The sequence below is a fragment of the Camelus bactrianus genome, chromosome 8 (genome assembly GCF_048773025.1).
Source record: "Camelus bactrianus isolate YW-2024 breed Bactrian camel chromosome 8, ASM4877302v1, whole genome shotgun sequence".
In the NCBI taxonomy this organism is placed as follows: Eukaryota; Metazoa; Chordata; class Mammalia; order Artiodactyla; family Camelidae; genus Camelus; species Camelus bactrianus.
Genome location: NC_133546.1, coordinates 13810967 through 13827672, shown reverse-complemented (window position 1 = coordinate 13827672; position 16706 = coordinate 13810967). Strand labels below are relative to the sequence as shown.

Genomic DNA, 16706 nt, shown 5'->3' with positions numbered 1-16706 from the left:
TTAAAGTACTGGAAGAAAATATTAACTTAGAATTCTCTATCCACTTAAAATGTCGTTCAAAAATTAAAAATAAAATAAATAATTTTTTTAGATAAGCAAAAGCTAAAAGGATTTATCATTAGCCAACCTGAGGTATAAGAAATGGTCAAAGAAGTCCTTCAGGCAGAATGAAAATGACACCAGACAGAAACCTGGATCTACTCAAAGGAACGAAGAGTACCATGAAATGGCAACCACATGAGAAAACATAAAGACTTGTGTTCTTACTATTCAAGTCTCTCAGGAAGATAAATGGCTGTATAAAGCAAAAATAATAGAAATGTAGTGTGAAGTCTCTAAAATACATGGAAACAAAATATATGACAGCAATAGCTCAAAGTCTAAGAGGAAAGAAATGGCCCTATCCTTTTTTTTTTTTAGATTCTTACCTTGTGTATGAAGTAGTGTAATACCACTTGAAGATAGACTGAACAGTTACCTGTGTGCATCATACACACTAAGAAAACCACTAAAATAACACCAAGAGTTGTAGTTAATAAACCAATGAAGAAATAAAATGAAATCATTAAAAATAATCTATCCAAAGCTGAAAAAGAGAAAAGGAACAAAGAATAGATAAGATGGAAAGAAAAAGAGTAACAAGACAGTAGATTTAAACCTGACCATTATCATTAATCACATTACATATAAATGGTCTAAATGCCTACATTAAAAGACAAAGATTGTCAGATTGTTTAAAAATGCAAAATCTAACTATATACTGCCAAAAAGAAACTCATTTTAAATGTCAAGACATAAGTAGGTTAAAAGACCAGGGCTGGGAAAATGCTAATACCGATCAAAAGAAAGCTGGATTGGTGTCAAAACAGAAGTAGAACAAATAATATCAACAAGGATAAAGAGAGTTGTTACAAATTTATAAAGAGGTCATTTCATCAACAGGACGTAACAATCCTAAGTGTTTATGCAGCTAATAACAAACCTTTCATATAGATGAAGGAAAGGTGTGAGGAAAAGTAGACACAAATATAGTAAGAGATTTTAAAACTCCTCCAGAACAAGTAAACGAAGTTAATGACGATATTAGAAGTCTTGAACAACACTATAATCCAACTTGATGTAACTGGATTAAAAGACCACTACCTAACAACAGCAGAATGCACACTCTTTTCAAATGCAGAGTATTTGCCAAACGGACCGTATTCTGGGCCACAAATTAATTCTCAATAAACGTTAAAGGATTCAAGTCACACAAAATATGTTCTTTAACCACAGTGGAATTAAATTCGAGATCAAAACTGAAAGACACCTGGAAAAACCCCAAGTATTTGGAAACTAAATAAGCCAAAGAGAGGGAGAAAACATTTGCAGATCATCTGTCTGATGAGGAATTGTATATGGGTGATAAACACATGAAAATGTTCATCATCATTAGTCATTAGGAAAATGCAAATAAAAACCACAGTGGGACACTACTACATAGCTATTAAAGTATCTAAAATTGAAAAGACTGACTATACCAAATGTTGGCGAGGATGTGAAGACAACGGGAACTCTTACCAGTGCTGGTAGGATATATGATAGTGCAACCCCTTTAGGAAACAATTTGGTAGTTTCTTTAAAGGCTAAACATGTACCTACCATATGACCAAGCCGTTCCATTCCTAAGTACTGACTCAAGAGGAATGGAGCGTGTCCACGTAGCGTCTGTATGTGAATGTGCGCAGCAGCTTGTTTTGTAACAGCACACAGTAAACTTTACACTTGAACATGTGCAGTTTATTGTATGCCAGGCTGCTAAGTAATGCAATCAGTTTAAATAAAATTGCTAAAAGTAGATACAAAATTGTTTAAAAGACTTTTAAAGATAAGTGCATTAATTTCTTTTTCTATGCTGCATAACAAATGACCACAAATTTAGCAGCTTTAAGGCAGCATGTTTGTTATCTCACAGTTGGCCTCAGGTCAGGAGTCCAAACGCAGCTTCACTAAGTTGCCTGCTTCCAGCCGCAGTAATGCGATCACCTGGGGCAGTGGTCTTATAGGAGGCTGGGGATCCTCTTCCAAGCTCCCAGGGTTGTTGGCAGATTTTAGTTCCTTGCAGATGTGGATCTGAGGGCCCAGCCTTTTGCTGGCTGTCAGCTGGAAGCTACTGTTAAGTCTTAGAGGCTACTTGTGGTTTTTACCACGTGGCTTTCTTAGGCCCTGTCGTAACATGGTAGTTTACCAAAAAGCCAGCATCGGGGAAAGTTGAGTCTGCTAAAACAGAGGGACCCCATCACCTTTGCCGTGTTCTCCTGGTTAGAAGTAAATCACAGGTCTCACCTGCGCTCCAGGAGAGAACATTACAGGGAGTCACCCTAGTGTATATCCACCCCACTCTCATACAACAAACGGAAGGAGAGACAGTAGAAGGGACTCGCCAGGATCGAAGCAAAGGGAGATCATACTGCACAGCCTGTCAGGCCTACAGGATGAAGGGCGCCAGCAGGGTGGCTGCAAGGAGAACTCATCTCATGCGTGGGCATCCGAAGGGATGACCTGGGTTGTCAGCATGCATTAGTGCATGAATGATGGGCATATAGAAAGCTAAGCTAATGAAGATGCAAGACAGTTATTAACTCTCAGAGAAACAGGAGTTGTACAAGAATGGGAATGCAGTCATAACATATATGATGGCCCTACTGTGAATAATATTTACATGTTCTAGTAAATCCTGATCTGACTGAAGGTAATGATAGCTTTATATTTGAGCGCTGGAAAGTGGAAGTGGGGGAGCACGGGTAATAGGATGTAAAGGAGCTAAATCCTCATCTTCTGTATTAGAAAGCCAACAGATAACATCTGAGGTTGCAAATCAAGAAAGCGGTGCTGATAAAAAAGAAAAAGCTGAGAATTGATAGTGGTTGCCTCTGAGGAGTTGGAATACAGTTGGGGTGGGGCAGCGGTGGACGGGGAACTATCATTTTTTATAGTCTGCCTTGAGGAACAACATGACCTTTTAAGCCGCGTCCATGATTTACTTCGATAAAAATTAAATTTACGAAAAAGGAATCCATCATCTTGCTCTCCTGGTGTTTCTCCTTGTTTTTCATACATGCTGTGTGTTCGTGAGAAACAGAGAGAAAGGTGCATGATTTGTGAATGATTTAAAGATTGTTGGCCCGCAGTGATTTTTCTTCCACTGCCTTAATCCAGAGGAAGCAGGTCTGGCGGCTGCAGGGTCCCTACCGTGTTGGGGAAGCCACGTGAGGAGGGAGACACCCAGGAGGGGCTCCGAGGGAGGGGCAGCAGGTGTGTACTTCGCAGGCAGGATCTGCGCCCACGAACTCCTTTAATTGTCGTCTGCCCTTGTGACGAGAAAGCGTTCTGTTTGGAGGAGCCTTTACATGTAGGACTAGTTAGGGCTCTTTCAGTCCAGAAACTGGAGAAAGGTAATGTGGGGAAACACTTTTTTTTTTTTTTTTGTATGTTTGTGGATATTCATGAAAGTCTGCAGAGGGAAGGAAGTACCCCCACAAGTATGATGCGTCGCTAGGCCTGCTGTGATAAAGTACCGCGGACAGGATGGCTCAAATGACAGAAGTTTATTTTCTCCAAGGTCTGGAGACCAGAAGTCCAAGACCAAGGTGTCAGCAGGGCTGGTTTCTCCGGAGACCTGGCTCTTTAAGGCCTTATCTCCAAATAGTCATGATTGAGGTTGCAGCTTGAACATATGGTTGGGTCGGGGGGATCCAGTCCATAACATACCGTAAATCACTTCTAGACCCAGTCTGAGGTCCTGAGCATTCAACTGGGATCTGGTCTCAACCACCTAAAAGCAAAATAGAAAAAGAAAAAACAAAGAGATGGCAGAACAGTGGAGGCCTCTGGTATAGTTAACTTCGGTGGTAGAGTGGTCATGAATTCTTCCTAAATCAGCTTCCTCATCAAGCCTTAGTCAGCCAAGTGGCCGTTAGTGAACATTCCATGAGGCCGCTCCCCCGCCCCTCCCCCTGCTCCCAGGCTCTCTCAGACCACTCACTCCTTTGCCTCTGTCCCACGAGAACCATAAAGGGGACATTAAAATAACGGATACAATTTCCCTCCGTCTTGTTATATTTTCCTGCCGCAGCAGCTTATTATCTCTGGGGAGGAGCCTTGCAGGGGTCAGAAGGGGGCGAGGGGAGGGGGAAAAGCAAAGGGAAATGCTAAATTACAGGGCAGCTATGTCTTCAAGCACAAGCTCCTTGGAGAAAAAGACCAGCTCAGCGAAGAAAGCCAGCTTTCCATCCCCCACGCCTTCCTCCTCCTCCTCTTCCCTGCCCCTCTGTCTTCTCTCTTAAAAGGGTTACAGAATAATGATTTAATTGCCAGTAGGACCTTGGGATAAAACACATGCCCAGAACATCACAGTTAATTTTCCAAAGATGAGCTTCTCAGAAACCAGAATTTGATTACTTGATACTGGGTTTTCAAACAATGAAACATTATTTAATTGCTTTGTTTTGCCAAAGCTGGCGGAGTGTCTCCTGGCATGCCACCTGTCCATCGAAAGGCTGGTGGATGAACACACTGCCAGGTTTGTGTGAAGACCTGAATTCGTGCCTCTGCCCTTCAGAGCATCTTCTTTGGTCAACACAGAGAGTGATCTTTTCTTTTCCTAGAGACTGAACTCAGTTGAAAATCATACCTATTTGAATCTCTCATTACACTTGAAGGTTTCTCAAAATAATATTTGTCATCCATCAGAGGCCCCTGTTTGCTTGATATTTAGGTCTCGGTTATTGGGTTTAGCATCAGACTTGATTGTCATGAGCAGGAATGACAGAAAGTAGCTTTTTTCATTGTTTATAGAGCCAGAAAAATTGGGGGGGGGGAATCTCATAAAACTAGTGAACCCTTTTTTCTTATAAAAGAAACATATAATTAGACATGGATCAGATTTGTTTTCGTTTCCTCTTGCTGATCCTATCAGAAATAGCTTACAGCACTCACTTCATAGAGACAACTACATAATTATCTTCTGAAATAAAATAACACTTGTATCCACTGTGTATTAAACTCTAAACTAGGGTCTTTTCTTACTTTATCTCACTTTATTTTGAAATGGAGCCCACAGTGTAGCCCTGTTTATATTCACACTGTATCTCCAGATGTAAGCCCTGCTCAGTGAAGTAGCTTACCCAGGTACGCAGCCGGTGCAGGGACGGGCCCTTCCCCCCACCCCGCAGAGTCACCTGGGTTACCACTCCCCATCAGACTTGGGTTACCTCTTCCAGCCTTTGCACTCGTCAGCCCCGTTTGTAATTGGCCCCCGGGAAAGTCACACAACTGCCTTGAGACCGTTTCCGCACCTGTCAGTGCGGCTGCGAAGGCCTCTCCCATCCCACCTGCCTTACGGGGCTGTGACCAGGCTTAGCTGTGGTCCTTACGGTGAAGTGAGGCAAGGTGGGGAAGAATCTCCACGGCTCCCCAGTGGAAACAGGAGGAGTGGAATGTGACCAGTGTAATGCCTGTGTGGGTGTGGCCTTTATGCATCATTTTGGTAATGAATAAAAACAAAGCATGTAAGTGATAGGGGAACCAATTGGTTGAGCTACAGTGGCGATGTTCTAGAACTGTCTGTCTTGGATTTTGCCAGCCCACCAAAACTAGTTCCCAGAGCAAATTCCAAACATAGTTATGGAATATTTTCCCTGAAATTTTTTAAGGACCAATTGATGTGGCTTTTAGGTTATTTCAGTGGATATTTACTATTTACACTTTTCAGATGGGAATAAGTAACCCATGTTTTACAACTCATCCTTATCAAGTAGCCAGCCTATTATTTTTAAAGAAAAAGTCTACATGTAACTGTATGTGTATCATTTTGGAAAAAATTGTAACAGTCTTAAGGGACTATTTCCTCACTGCTGACTCCTATGACTAGTTTTTTAAGATGTAATTTGGAAAGATACTGCTCCGGGTGTAACCTGTGTAACATATTCTTGAATAAATATTAAAGTTTAAAAGGCAGCAAGACTAAAATTATAAAGTAAATGAACTTGCCTTACAAATTCATGTAAATTTATTGGCATGAATACTGTAGCCGAAATCTCAGTAGCTTGATGGGACATGTATCCCCACTGCAGAGGTAGCTCATAACATTTCTTAGTGTGGTTGAAGCCCGCGTATTTCTCCGACACTAAATGCCGTGGTGTAAGGGAGGCAGTTGGGATCAGTGGTTAGCACTGGGACTTTGAAGTCACACTGTCGGCATTTGAATTCCAGCTCCACCAGCTGTCAGCTGTGTGATTTGGGGGCACAGTATTATGCTTTTCCTTGTCTTATTTTCCTAATCAAAAAGGGGATAATGGAACAATGATAACATTGACCTTGTGGGGTTGTAGGATTAAATGAGATACAGTGCATGGAAAGTGCTTAGTGGAGTCCCAGAGATGTTACCATTGGAGTTGCCAGGGCACCAAATTATTGCTTTGAAAATTGGTAAATAAAAGAAAGGAATTGAGGAGGGAAAAAATAAGGAGCCACTGAAGATGACATTCTTTCTTGCATTCGGTATCACGGGGTGTGGCTGTCTGGCCTGGAGCTGCCCACGCAGAGCAGGAAGCTTGAGGATGAAGTCAGCACCTGGAGAACAACAGAGAGAGACCCTGGGACTGCTTTGTGCCACCTCTGGTCTTCCAGGTTTGGGGACAGGAAGGACAGTGTCTTGCTGAGCAAGCCAGCATGGGGTGTTCCTGGCAACCACAGTTGAAAGCTAAGGATGCCATCCTGAAAATTAGAACAGGTAAAGGAAAATAAATTATTTGGTGGAGAAAAAGGCTTCTCAAATGCATAGTGGTCTTTGAACTTCAAACTGTTAGTCCTTTGTAATGTTTGAGTTCTTTAGCTAATGCATGAGGCAGTGCAAAAAAGGTGCCAACTTCTTCATTTCCTTTGTCAACATCCAGTCAGTCAGACCCTTCTGTTTCACATTTATTTTTCTTTTCTTCCAAAGAACTCTCCCTAATTTCTCATTTGCCAAAAGGCAGGGCCCATTGACTTTACATACACAGTTGGTCATTGAACAACAAGGGTTGGAACCACACGGGTCCACTTCTGCACGGATTTTTTTCAATCTATGACAGTCCTACCTCATCCACGATCTGTGTTGGTTGAATCTGCAGGTGGTGAGGAACCGCAGATATGGAGGGCCAACTATAAATTATAGGAGGATTCTCAACAGTGCAGACCATCAGTGCCCCTGACCCCCACGCGGTTCAAGGGTCAACTGGACAATGTGTTGGTGATAATTGTTCATGAGTCTCCCCACTCCAGCCACATTCCTTTGTTTAGAAATTACCCCAATTACCTATTTTAAGTTTTAATCTCCCTGAAAATCAGATTTCAGAATTGTACATGTGGAATTATCCAATTTCTGTACATGACTATATAAATATATGTTACACAGTTTCATGGCTTCTATAAAAATAGAAAATTACCTGGGAGTTTGCATAAGAAGTTGTTTACGGGGTCACCTCTGGGGAGTAGTATTAGAGGAACAGGACTTGGCTTTTTAGTTCTACTGTTTTTTACTTCTCTGTTGAAAGTAACTTTTTTAAAGTATATATTGTTGAAAGTAAGTTTTTTAAAACTAATCGAAAAGTTCGTTTAGAACAGGCTTCTTACCACTAAGAGAAAGTTATAGTTTCCTTTACAAAAGAAGAGAAAAGTCACTCTACCTGCTTAGTCTTTTATTCAAGGCCATTGAAATAAAATGGAATAGTCTGAGCTCTGTAAAACTGGCACAATATGGTCATCTTTACTGTAATTGAACTTGACTTCCATCTTAGAAAGTCATCCATTAAGAATTTATTATGTTCATTCTTTTTATATAAAAAGCGAAGAATGAAAAAGTTTTTTTTAACTAAAAAGTAAAGGCGACTTGACCCAAATGGTCTACTTAATGGTCTGTCCCTCTGGAAGCAGGGACCAGGTCCTGGTCACCTTGGTGTCCTCACACTGAGTGCTCAGCAAAGGACTGTGGGTTGAATGAAACATCACTATGTCCTTTCGCACAGTAACAGGCACTCACTGGCCCCCAGGAAAGGTAAGTGCGCTCTGACAGGACACCCTCCCAGCCCCCAGGGTATCCCTGGCTACGAAGCAGAGGTCATCGTTTGAAAGCAGTCACAGACTATGCAGATGGATGTGACCTCACCCAGAAAAAGGTCTCAGAACATCCATCTCCACCAAGGCAATGGTAGCAGCACTGTTTTCACTGTAATGAATTTTAATCTCTCTCCCTTCTCTCCTTTCAGTCACTTGATGTTTATACCAACCATTTTCCCTCATGCATCGTCTCAGGGTAGTTTGTTTAATTATCTAAATGACCATTCGACATAAATGTTTCTGTCCAAAGAAGGAGAAGGGAAGAAACAGAACACCCAGTCCTCAAGAAGCTTTCTTTGTTTCCCAGTTCTCTAATCCTCTAATTCTCCATTTTACACATCTGTTTAAAAAGATACTTATAGCAGGCCTGATATTGCCAGGTACTGTATATTCAATTCAGAAAATACTTTTGCCCAACAGTTTAAATTTTTCAGTTATTTCATCAAAAAGAATCTTTTTTTATTTAAATTACATCATGTAAGTTAACCATTATAGTTTTTTGGTTGTTTTAAAATTTTTTTTACTGAAGTATAGTTGATTTACAATGTTTCAGGTGTACACCAAAGTGATTTCGTTTTACATATATTCCTTTTCAGATTCTTTTCCATTATAGGTATACACATACTATATTTTATATATATATACACACACAAAACATATTGAATATAGTTCCCTGTGTTTATCTGTTTTATATATAGTAGTGTGTATATATTAATCCTAAACTCCTAATTTATCCCTCCCCCCCTTCCCCTTTGGTAACCATAAGTTTGTTTTCTGTGTCTGTGGGTCTGTTTCTGTTTTATAAATAAGTTCATTTGCATCATTTTTTAGATGCCATATATAAGTGATATGATATTTGTCTGACTTACTGTACTTAGTATGATAATCTCTAGGTCCACCCATGTTGCTGTGAATGGCATTATTTCATTCTTTTCTATGGCTAAGTAATATTCATAAATATATATACACCCCACATCTTCTTTATCCATTAATCTGTGGATGGACATTTAGGTTGCTTCCATGTCTTGGCTATTGTCACTAGTGCTGCTATGAACATGGGGTGCACATATCTTTCCTAATTAGATTTTTCCTTTTTTCTGGATATATGCCCAGGAGTGGGATTGCTGGATCATATGGTAAGTCTGTTTTTAGTTTTTAAAGGAACCTATATACTGTTCTCCATAGTGGCTGCACCAATTTACGTTCCCACCAACAATGTAGAGGGTTCCCTTTTCTCCACATCCTCTCTGTTCTTAAATTTTTGAAATGAGATCACATGTGTTCAGTCATCTGTTGGTGGCAGAAAGAAACGTGTAGAAGGGGTTCCATTTCAGATCATGAACTGAAGGAACAAAATAGATGTGGATTAAAATGCTTATTTCTGTTCTGAATTAATGTAAAACTGGATGGTTTATCCAGTTGGAAAAAGCAGTAAATTGAAGCAGAAGTCAGAAAAGAAATTATTTCAGGGGGAGAGTGTAGCTAATGGTAGAGCGCATGCTTAGCATCACAAGGTCCTGGGTTCCATCTCCAGTACCTCCATTAAAATAAATAAATAAATAACCTAATTTCCTCCCCCCAAAAAAATTAAATTGAAGGAAGAAATTATTTCTCAAACACAACAAAATTACAACAATATTTTGGTTAAGTGGCTAAGTATGATCCTATCATTTTTTGGAACAGATTTTTTGGTAGTTTTTCTACTCATTCTAAAAGTGTTCTACTCAGTTTTTATATTTTTAAGATTTTTTTAAAATGTTTTTTGGGAAGAGGCAACTGGGTTTTTTTTTATTTATTTATTTATTTATTTTTAAAGGTACTGGAGACCAGACCCAGGACCTCATGCATGCTAAGCATGCACTCTGCCACTGAGCTATACCCTCCTCCCTTACTGTTACTTCTTAATGACACGTTTTAGATATATGAATATTTTCTGTTTACTAGTCTTAATGAATGTTTATAAAAGCTAATCCCACAGCTCATCATTTCTCCAATATGAGCTCAGCCCGAAATCACAGATATGGAAGATTCATTGTAGTTAAAATTAGGGGCACGAAGGGCAAAAGCCCATGCTTTTCAGCCTTTGTAAAAGAATCCATTACTACACCGTGACAGGTAAGTACAATCTAGTGGCCCCTCGTTATTTTAAGCAGGAGGTCATCGTAGGGGGCACACAAATAAAGTCACCGTGGATCACCACTGACCCCAGGCCTGGGCCAGAGGTCACCTCCCAAGGGCTGTCCGAATTCTTTTCCTTAGTGCTGCACTGACTCTTGTCTGGGGGCCACAATCCTTTGATAACGGAGGTTTTTACTGGGAGAGAATCTGACTGTGAGACTGTAAGGTCTTGTTAACAGAATTCTGTACTGTGTCTGCTCGGCAGGACTTTTATTTCCAGAGTAGACTGGCTGGAGGTGGCTCTGTCCGCAGGGCTGGGAGTCCCTCAGCTCTGCAGGCTCCATGTGCTTCCTTGTCTGTCGTTTGCTCATCCCAAATAAGTGGTCATGATTTGTGGAAGCGACAATTGCATCATCGGAAAGGAGCATGGGAGCCTTCTGACTGAACTCACTCTCCCTCTATTTGAGAGAAATAAGTTGAAAATAGAGGAGAGACATTTCCGACTTCCAGGCATTTAATCTTCCGGCTACTTTGGAAAACTCCCAGTTTTGTGACAGTATCAGAGAGACACCTACTCTTAAGTCACTGCAGCCAGTGGCTCAACTCCAGGAAGCACACGAATCACACTACCTTTGTCGGTCTTGGTCTTGAACTAGCTAAAAGTTAATGGTGGAAAGTTGAATTTTCACGTCTGCAGAAACAGCATATAAACAAGCAGTCAGTGCAACTGTGTTACCCACCATAGAAGCTTCCACTGTAGCTTTGGTCAGGTGGGCCCAGATGCACTGCCTTCATGTCTTCTTGCCTCCTGTGGATTTAAATCTGCCGCAGAAGTAATGCCTGTAAAGTCTGGGTGACAGCCTTACCCAGACGCCTTGGATCCAGAGTTAATTTAAGAGATGGGGCAGCATCACTCTGGTTGAATATGATCACTCGTTTCTGTCTCTTAAACTATAAAACACTGGTTCCTTTTTCCAAATCCATGTCCTTAGACAGATTATAAAGGCATCTCAAAATGCTCATGTCAGAATGCAGTTAGGTAGGAAAATGCCCGTAGAGTCACTGGTGTGAGTTTGTAGCCCAGGCAACCAGAAAAAATATGAACGGTTCCCACCAATGTCCTTTGTGTTTGATGTCTCAGTGCTAAAACATTAAGCGTGGGTTTCTTTCTGGGGTCTCCTGGGAGCAGCCACTGTAGTAAGCAGAGAAAAATGTTATCCTCCTGCTAGAAACAGAAACTGCAGGAAGATAAGTGGCCATCCACATACCTAAAGTTTGAAAGTACAGAAAGTCCCCACCAACAAGCAGGTTGTGTGCCAAAACGTTATTTGTGGTTAATTGCTTGAAATCCAGAGTACATTTTCCTGAAGACATGCTATGAATTGTACCTATATTCCAGGCAGGTCTCAGAAGCATATTTAGCCCATAATGTACATAGAGTACAATCCTGTGCAATTAGCAAGACAGGCGTCAGCCACCATCTATCAGTGTTTTACGCGTCCGGCCACGTGGACCATCCTCACGCGCACTCTTACAGCCCAGGTGGTTAATGAGGCCGTGGGTGCACAGATTTCCTCCCCGACCTGCAGCTCAGCCAGGGGAGAAGCAGCAGCACTTCATCTCGGGTGAAAGGGCTTTCCTCACCCCCCCTCCTCACCACCTCGCCCCTGTCCCCATGGAGCTCCTTTCCTGGTGCTAAAGGGAAAGCTGGGGGCATCCTGGGCCGTGTTGTCTAAGCCAGGGCTTCTCTGGTGGTAATATGCACACGAGTCTCTTAGGGATGTGCTGAAATTGCAAATTCTGGTTCTGCCTGGGGTGGGCCCTGAGGTTCTGAATTTCCAACAAGCTCATGAGTGATGCTGATGCTACTGGTCCACAGACCCCAGTCGGGATAGCAAGAGTCTATCAATATCCTGGAGGGGGAAGTAGGTGGCAGACAGGGAAATCCTGAGTCACTACAGAAGGGATGTGGGGAGTGAGAAAGCTGAGATCTGTTACAGAGGCCTTATCTGGCTTCTTTTTTCATTGAGAACTTTTTGCCTGTCCGGGGGGTGGGGGTAAGGGGGCAGGGGAGAAGCAGCCCCATTAAGCGCTAGCTGATCACAGCCTTGTCTCCTCCGCCTGGTGTCTGGCCAGGTCAGGCAGGAGTTTTGCATGACACAGCACTTAGTCCTCCAAGGAGCCAGGCTAAGCAGAACCAGATAGCTTTCTTCCAGGCGACTGGATGCATCACTGTTCTATGAGCATCTATTGTATGACACGTGCACTGTTAAAGCACAGTAGGAAATATTAAAATCCATAAAGAGTGGCTCATGCAGGAGCCTCCCACTTGAGGCCTGAGACCCGTGTGTAAGGGTGTGAGCATCACCGGTGGAACCGGCAGTCTTCCCCAGCTCACCAAGGGTTTCTGATGCAGGTGGATAAAGGGTGCCCTTGGGAAAACGCCGATCTGGCCACAGTGCAGCAGAGCAGTGAAGAGTGTGGGCCTGGTTTTAATCGTCTGCACCACTGACTAGCTGTGTGTCCTTGAGCACATGCCTTTGTGCCTAAATATCATCTGTCATCATCAATAAAGTGAGGCTAAAATTAGTGCCTATTCCTATGAGTGACAGAGAACTTAAGTTATCAATGTAAAATTCAGAGTGCCATAGAGCATCCCAGCGGTGGTGGTGGTGGTGGTGGTTAAACAATTCGAGATTGCAGTCATCGAGTCAAATTTCCCCTTTTGCTGCTTATTACCTGTGTGGCTTTGGGCAAATGATTTAACATCTCTAAACCTCCATATTCTTCCTTGTAACATGGAAACGATAAAAGTACCTACTTCATAGAGTTTGGAGGATGATGAAAAAAGTAAAACACCTACACAGTGCGTAGCACGTAGTAAGTCCTCAATGAACAACGATTATTGCTCGTCAGGTAGACCAGCATCATTCCTGTCTGGAAAACAGGAGCTTTCCAACTGTGCCCCAAGAGTTCTCGATTTTACCAAAATGTGTGTTGGGGGTGAGCAGGAGGCCATCCACACCCACCGTCCCCTTCAGCCAGAGGGGCTTCTGCATGAAGATTTGACTTAGAAAAAAGGCTTGAAAATCACTGTTTTGGAGCTACAGTGTACCGTGGGACCACGGGGGCATGGATTTCATTGCCTTCAACAAAGATTGAAATAGCAGATGGTGAATTTAAAGAGATACATATATATATATATATAACCTTAAGTTATAGGAGGCTGAACTGAATTATATGGTTAATTTATGTCGTTGGATGCACATTGTTCGTGGTGGCTGCATGGCAGCGCTGACTAATACATGATCTTTTGTTCTCTCCCCTAGATGAGCACCATGCCCGGACTGCCGACCCGGCCCTGCTTTTATGACATAGATCTTGATACGGAAACAGAGCAAGTCAAAGGCTTGTTCTAGATGAACAGGACGTTCACAGGACCCAGTGCAGGTAGACTGCTGCTTTTTTCTTTTTTTTCTTTTTTAACTTTTTCTTTCATTTTTTCCTGGTTCAGATCTTAAAACTTGGTTTTGTTTTTCTGATATTCATTACAAAAATGGTCTGATAAGTAATCTCCTGACTTTGGTTACTGTGAATTCCTACCTAATAACAGCCGTGACCTTGGTCACTCCCGGGTGTGGATGTTCAGTCAGGTGGTCAGGACAGAGGCCCTTGCTGTGCCCAGACTCAACTCCAGTGAAGTAAGCCAGCCACAGCATCTCTGAATGTAGATATATCTAAGGCATCTCTAGCAAGAACAACGGAGCCCCTTAAACTCATTATTCTTCTTCTAGAATTAAAACTCATATCTGCTGTCATCAGCTTTACCAACCATACCTTCCTCCCGCATATCTCTTGGTACGGAGTTAGGATCATGTGGTAGAGGAATCTCCGTGTGTCCCTTTTCTGGGGCTGCTATGACAGAGTGTCACAACTGAGTGACTTAAACAACAGAAATTTCTTCTCCCACAGTTCTGGAAGCTAGAAGTCCAAAGTCAAGGTGTCAGCCGGGCTGTGCACCCTCTGAAGTTCCAGGAGAATCCCTCCCGGCCTCTTCCCAGCTTCTGGTGGTGGCCATCCATCCTTGGTGTTCCTCTGTCTCCCTGTGCATCTCTGTCTTCACGTGACATCCTCTTCTTGAAAGGACACCAGTCCCACTGAGTTAGGGCCCACCTTATTGACCTCATCTTAACTTGAGTGTATCTGCAGAGACCCTGTTTCCAGTTAAGGTCACTGTCATGGGTACTGGGAGTCGGGACTCCCACGTACCTTTTGGGGACACCGTGGGTTCATAACACTTGGCCATAGCACCACAGGCGGATGGCGCTCTTATACCACCTGAAAAGTCCATAGAGATAGGACAGATCTTCTAACTGAGAGGGTCCTGTGAGTCACAGGAAGGACAGGGCAGTGGAAACCAGAGCCCTTGAGGACTCATGGTCCCCAGTTTAAGAAGGTCGGGCTTGACGTGGAGCTGGGCGCGTCTGGTCTTACTCATGTCTGCCCCTCAGCCCTGCAGCCACACCTGCTGGCTTCTGTCCTAGCTTCCCATCATGAAGAAAAATGACCGCCTCCTAATCCTCCTCCCTGGAAAACTCCCAGTCAGAAGTTGTAGAGACTTGGAGCTGCTTTCCCATCCCATACATCAAGCATGTCCTCACCAGATTCCCAAGACACATTCCTTCCCCCCGAACACCCCTGGGTCCTTCTCCCCACTCACTCCTGTTCCTTAGCCCAGCACCCCTCCCCCTGCCAGCATATTTTGGACCCTCCAGATGACCTCACTTGACCTAAAGACCCTTCCTTCCAGTTGTCTCCGAGTCACGGCCCTAAGCCAGCCAGACACACGGGACTCTCACTTTTGTTTGTTTCACTCCCAGAGTTAACACAGGGAGATATTTTTTCTTTTTTAAGCCTTTGTTACTAAAATACTAAAGACTTAGGTTCTGATTCTCATCTTATGTGAAATTACATTAAAACGAAGTATGGGATTACTCGGTTTTGGTTGTGTGTGTGGTGTCTGGTGTGGTTTGTGTGTGCGTTTGGTTTTTGTTTGTTTGTTTGTTTTTGCTGGGGAGTGGGAGGTGTATTCAGTTATAACCACAACCACATTTCATATCTGTCATTTCTGAAAAAGGAAACTCCAGGAAACAGACTCGGAGACTCATTTCACAGAGAAGCCCATGAACTCGAGCGTTGATAACAGAGCTGTTTCGGTCTTTTGATACGACTGTGTGTGTATGTGTGTGTGAATGTTTTGGGTTTCCCATTCAGGCCTTGGGAAAACACAATATCATTCCTCTCCAACTTCAAGTTGACCCCTGTCCTGACGGATCCCCCTTGTCGGGTCAACTCACTGTGCTCCATTTCTGCCACTTGTCATTTTTCTCCAGAACAAGTGTGTGCAGTTCTTTCATCTCTCTTGGACATAGTATTTTTCCAGCCTGTTGGTCCATTTTCATGTGCTGTCCAAGTAGGTCATATAAACCCAGTTGTACCTTAATTAGTGCAGTTAAGACTCAGGTAACGCCAGGGGCATGTCCTTAGGAATGTGTGTTCCCCGACAAGTATTCCTCTGGGGTTTGTTTAAAGACTTTATTTAAAGCAGGGGTTGGGAGTCCGGACACTGGCCTGTGGTGACTCTGTGGTCAATCCTCCAATGGGCCAGGCACTGTGCTAAGCACCTCTCATGAGTGGTCCCCAGACCCTTTGGGTCAGTGTTGTCCTAAGAGGTTAGGTCACTGAGAGGGGGTAGCTGGGGGATGTCTGAGATCCACCAGACGGCCGAGGGGTAGTACTGTCTTTCCACTGCTCAGCCCTGCTTCTTGTTCCAAAGCTAGGGCTTGAATTGCTTTGCCGTCCCTGGTCACTTGTCATGCTGGCACCAACCCAGTGTAATAGGTAGTGGTGTTATTTCAGAGCTGCAGAAACTCTGGCCCAGAGAGGTCAACAACTTGCTCAAGTCTGCACAGCTGATAAGTACAAAAGCCAAGACTCAACCCAGGTCTGCTTACTCTCGGTCTCACCCCATCCTTTCTGCCCCAAGCCAGAAAGATGCCCTTTCCATGTTGGTCATGGGGTAAATGAATTCTGGCCCCTTCTAGAAGATGATAACGAGCTATTTGAATAGACCTGTAATATGGGGATAACTGGGTGATTTTTTTTTCAATAACTAGATAGTTATTTGGGTATTAAAAGCTAAATTCTTTTCAATCAAAGTATACTAGAGCTATCTCTTAGCTCTCTCATTGAATGACATTTTCCCACTCACTTATCCAAGGCTTCTTTCTTCTTTGTGAATTGCCAAATCCTGCACTATCTGGGCTTGGTGGGCAGTGGTTCAAAACCCATCACTTGACCCTGCTCAAACAATTGCAAATGATTGGGTGTCGTAAGATAAAACCACTGTACAGAGCAAGCATTCCCTCCCGGGGACTCCTCCGTGTAATGAT

At 43.0% G+C, this 16706-nt stretch overlaps 1 protein-coding gene across 6 annotated transcripts in view; it reads left to right on the top strand.

Annotated features, from left to right (window-relative positions):
* Positions 1-16706, top strand: part of MTHFD1L (methylenetetrahydrofolate dehydrogenase (NADP+ dependent) 1 like) — a 188443-nt gene that overhangs the window by 146335 nt on the left and 25402 nt on the right. For all 6 annotated transcript variants that reach the window (XR_012508535.1, XR_012508533.1, XR_012508534.1 and 3 more), the window contains exon 27: positions 13584-13704. Coding sequence is in view for 1 of the 6 variants with exons in the window: in XM_074368158.1 (XP_074224259.1) it covers positions 13584-13673 (90 nt within the window). In the remaining 5 variants the exon portion in view is untranslated. The remainder of the gene's footprint in view (positions 1-13583; positions 13705-16706) is intronic.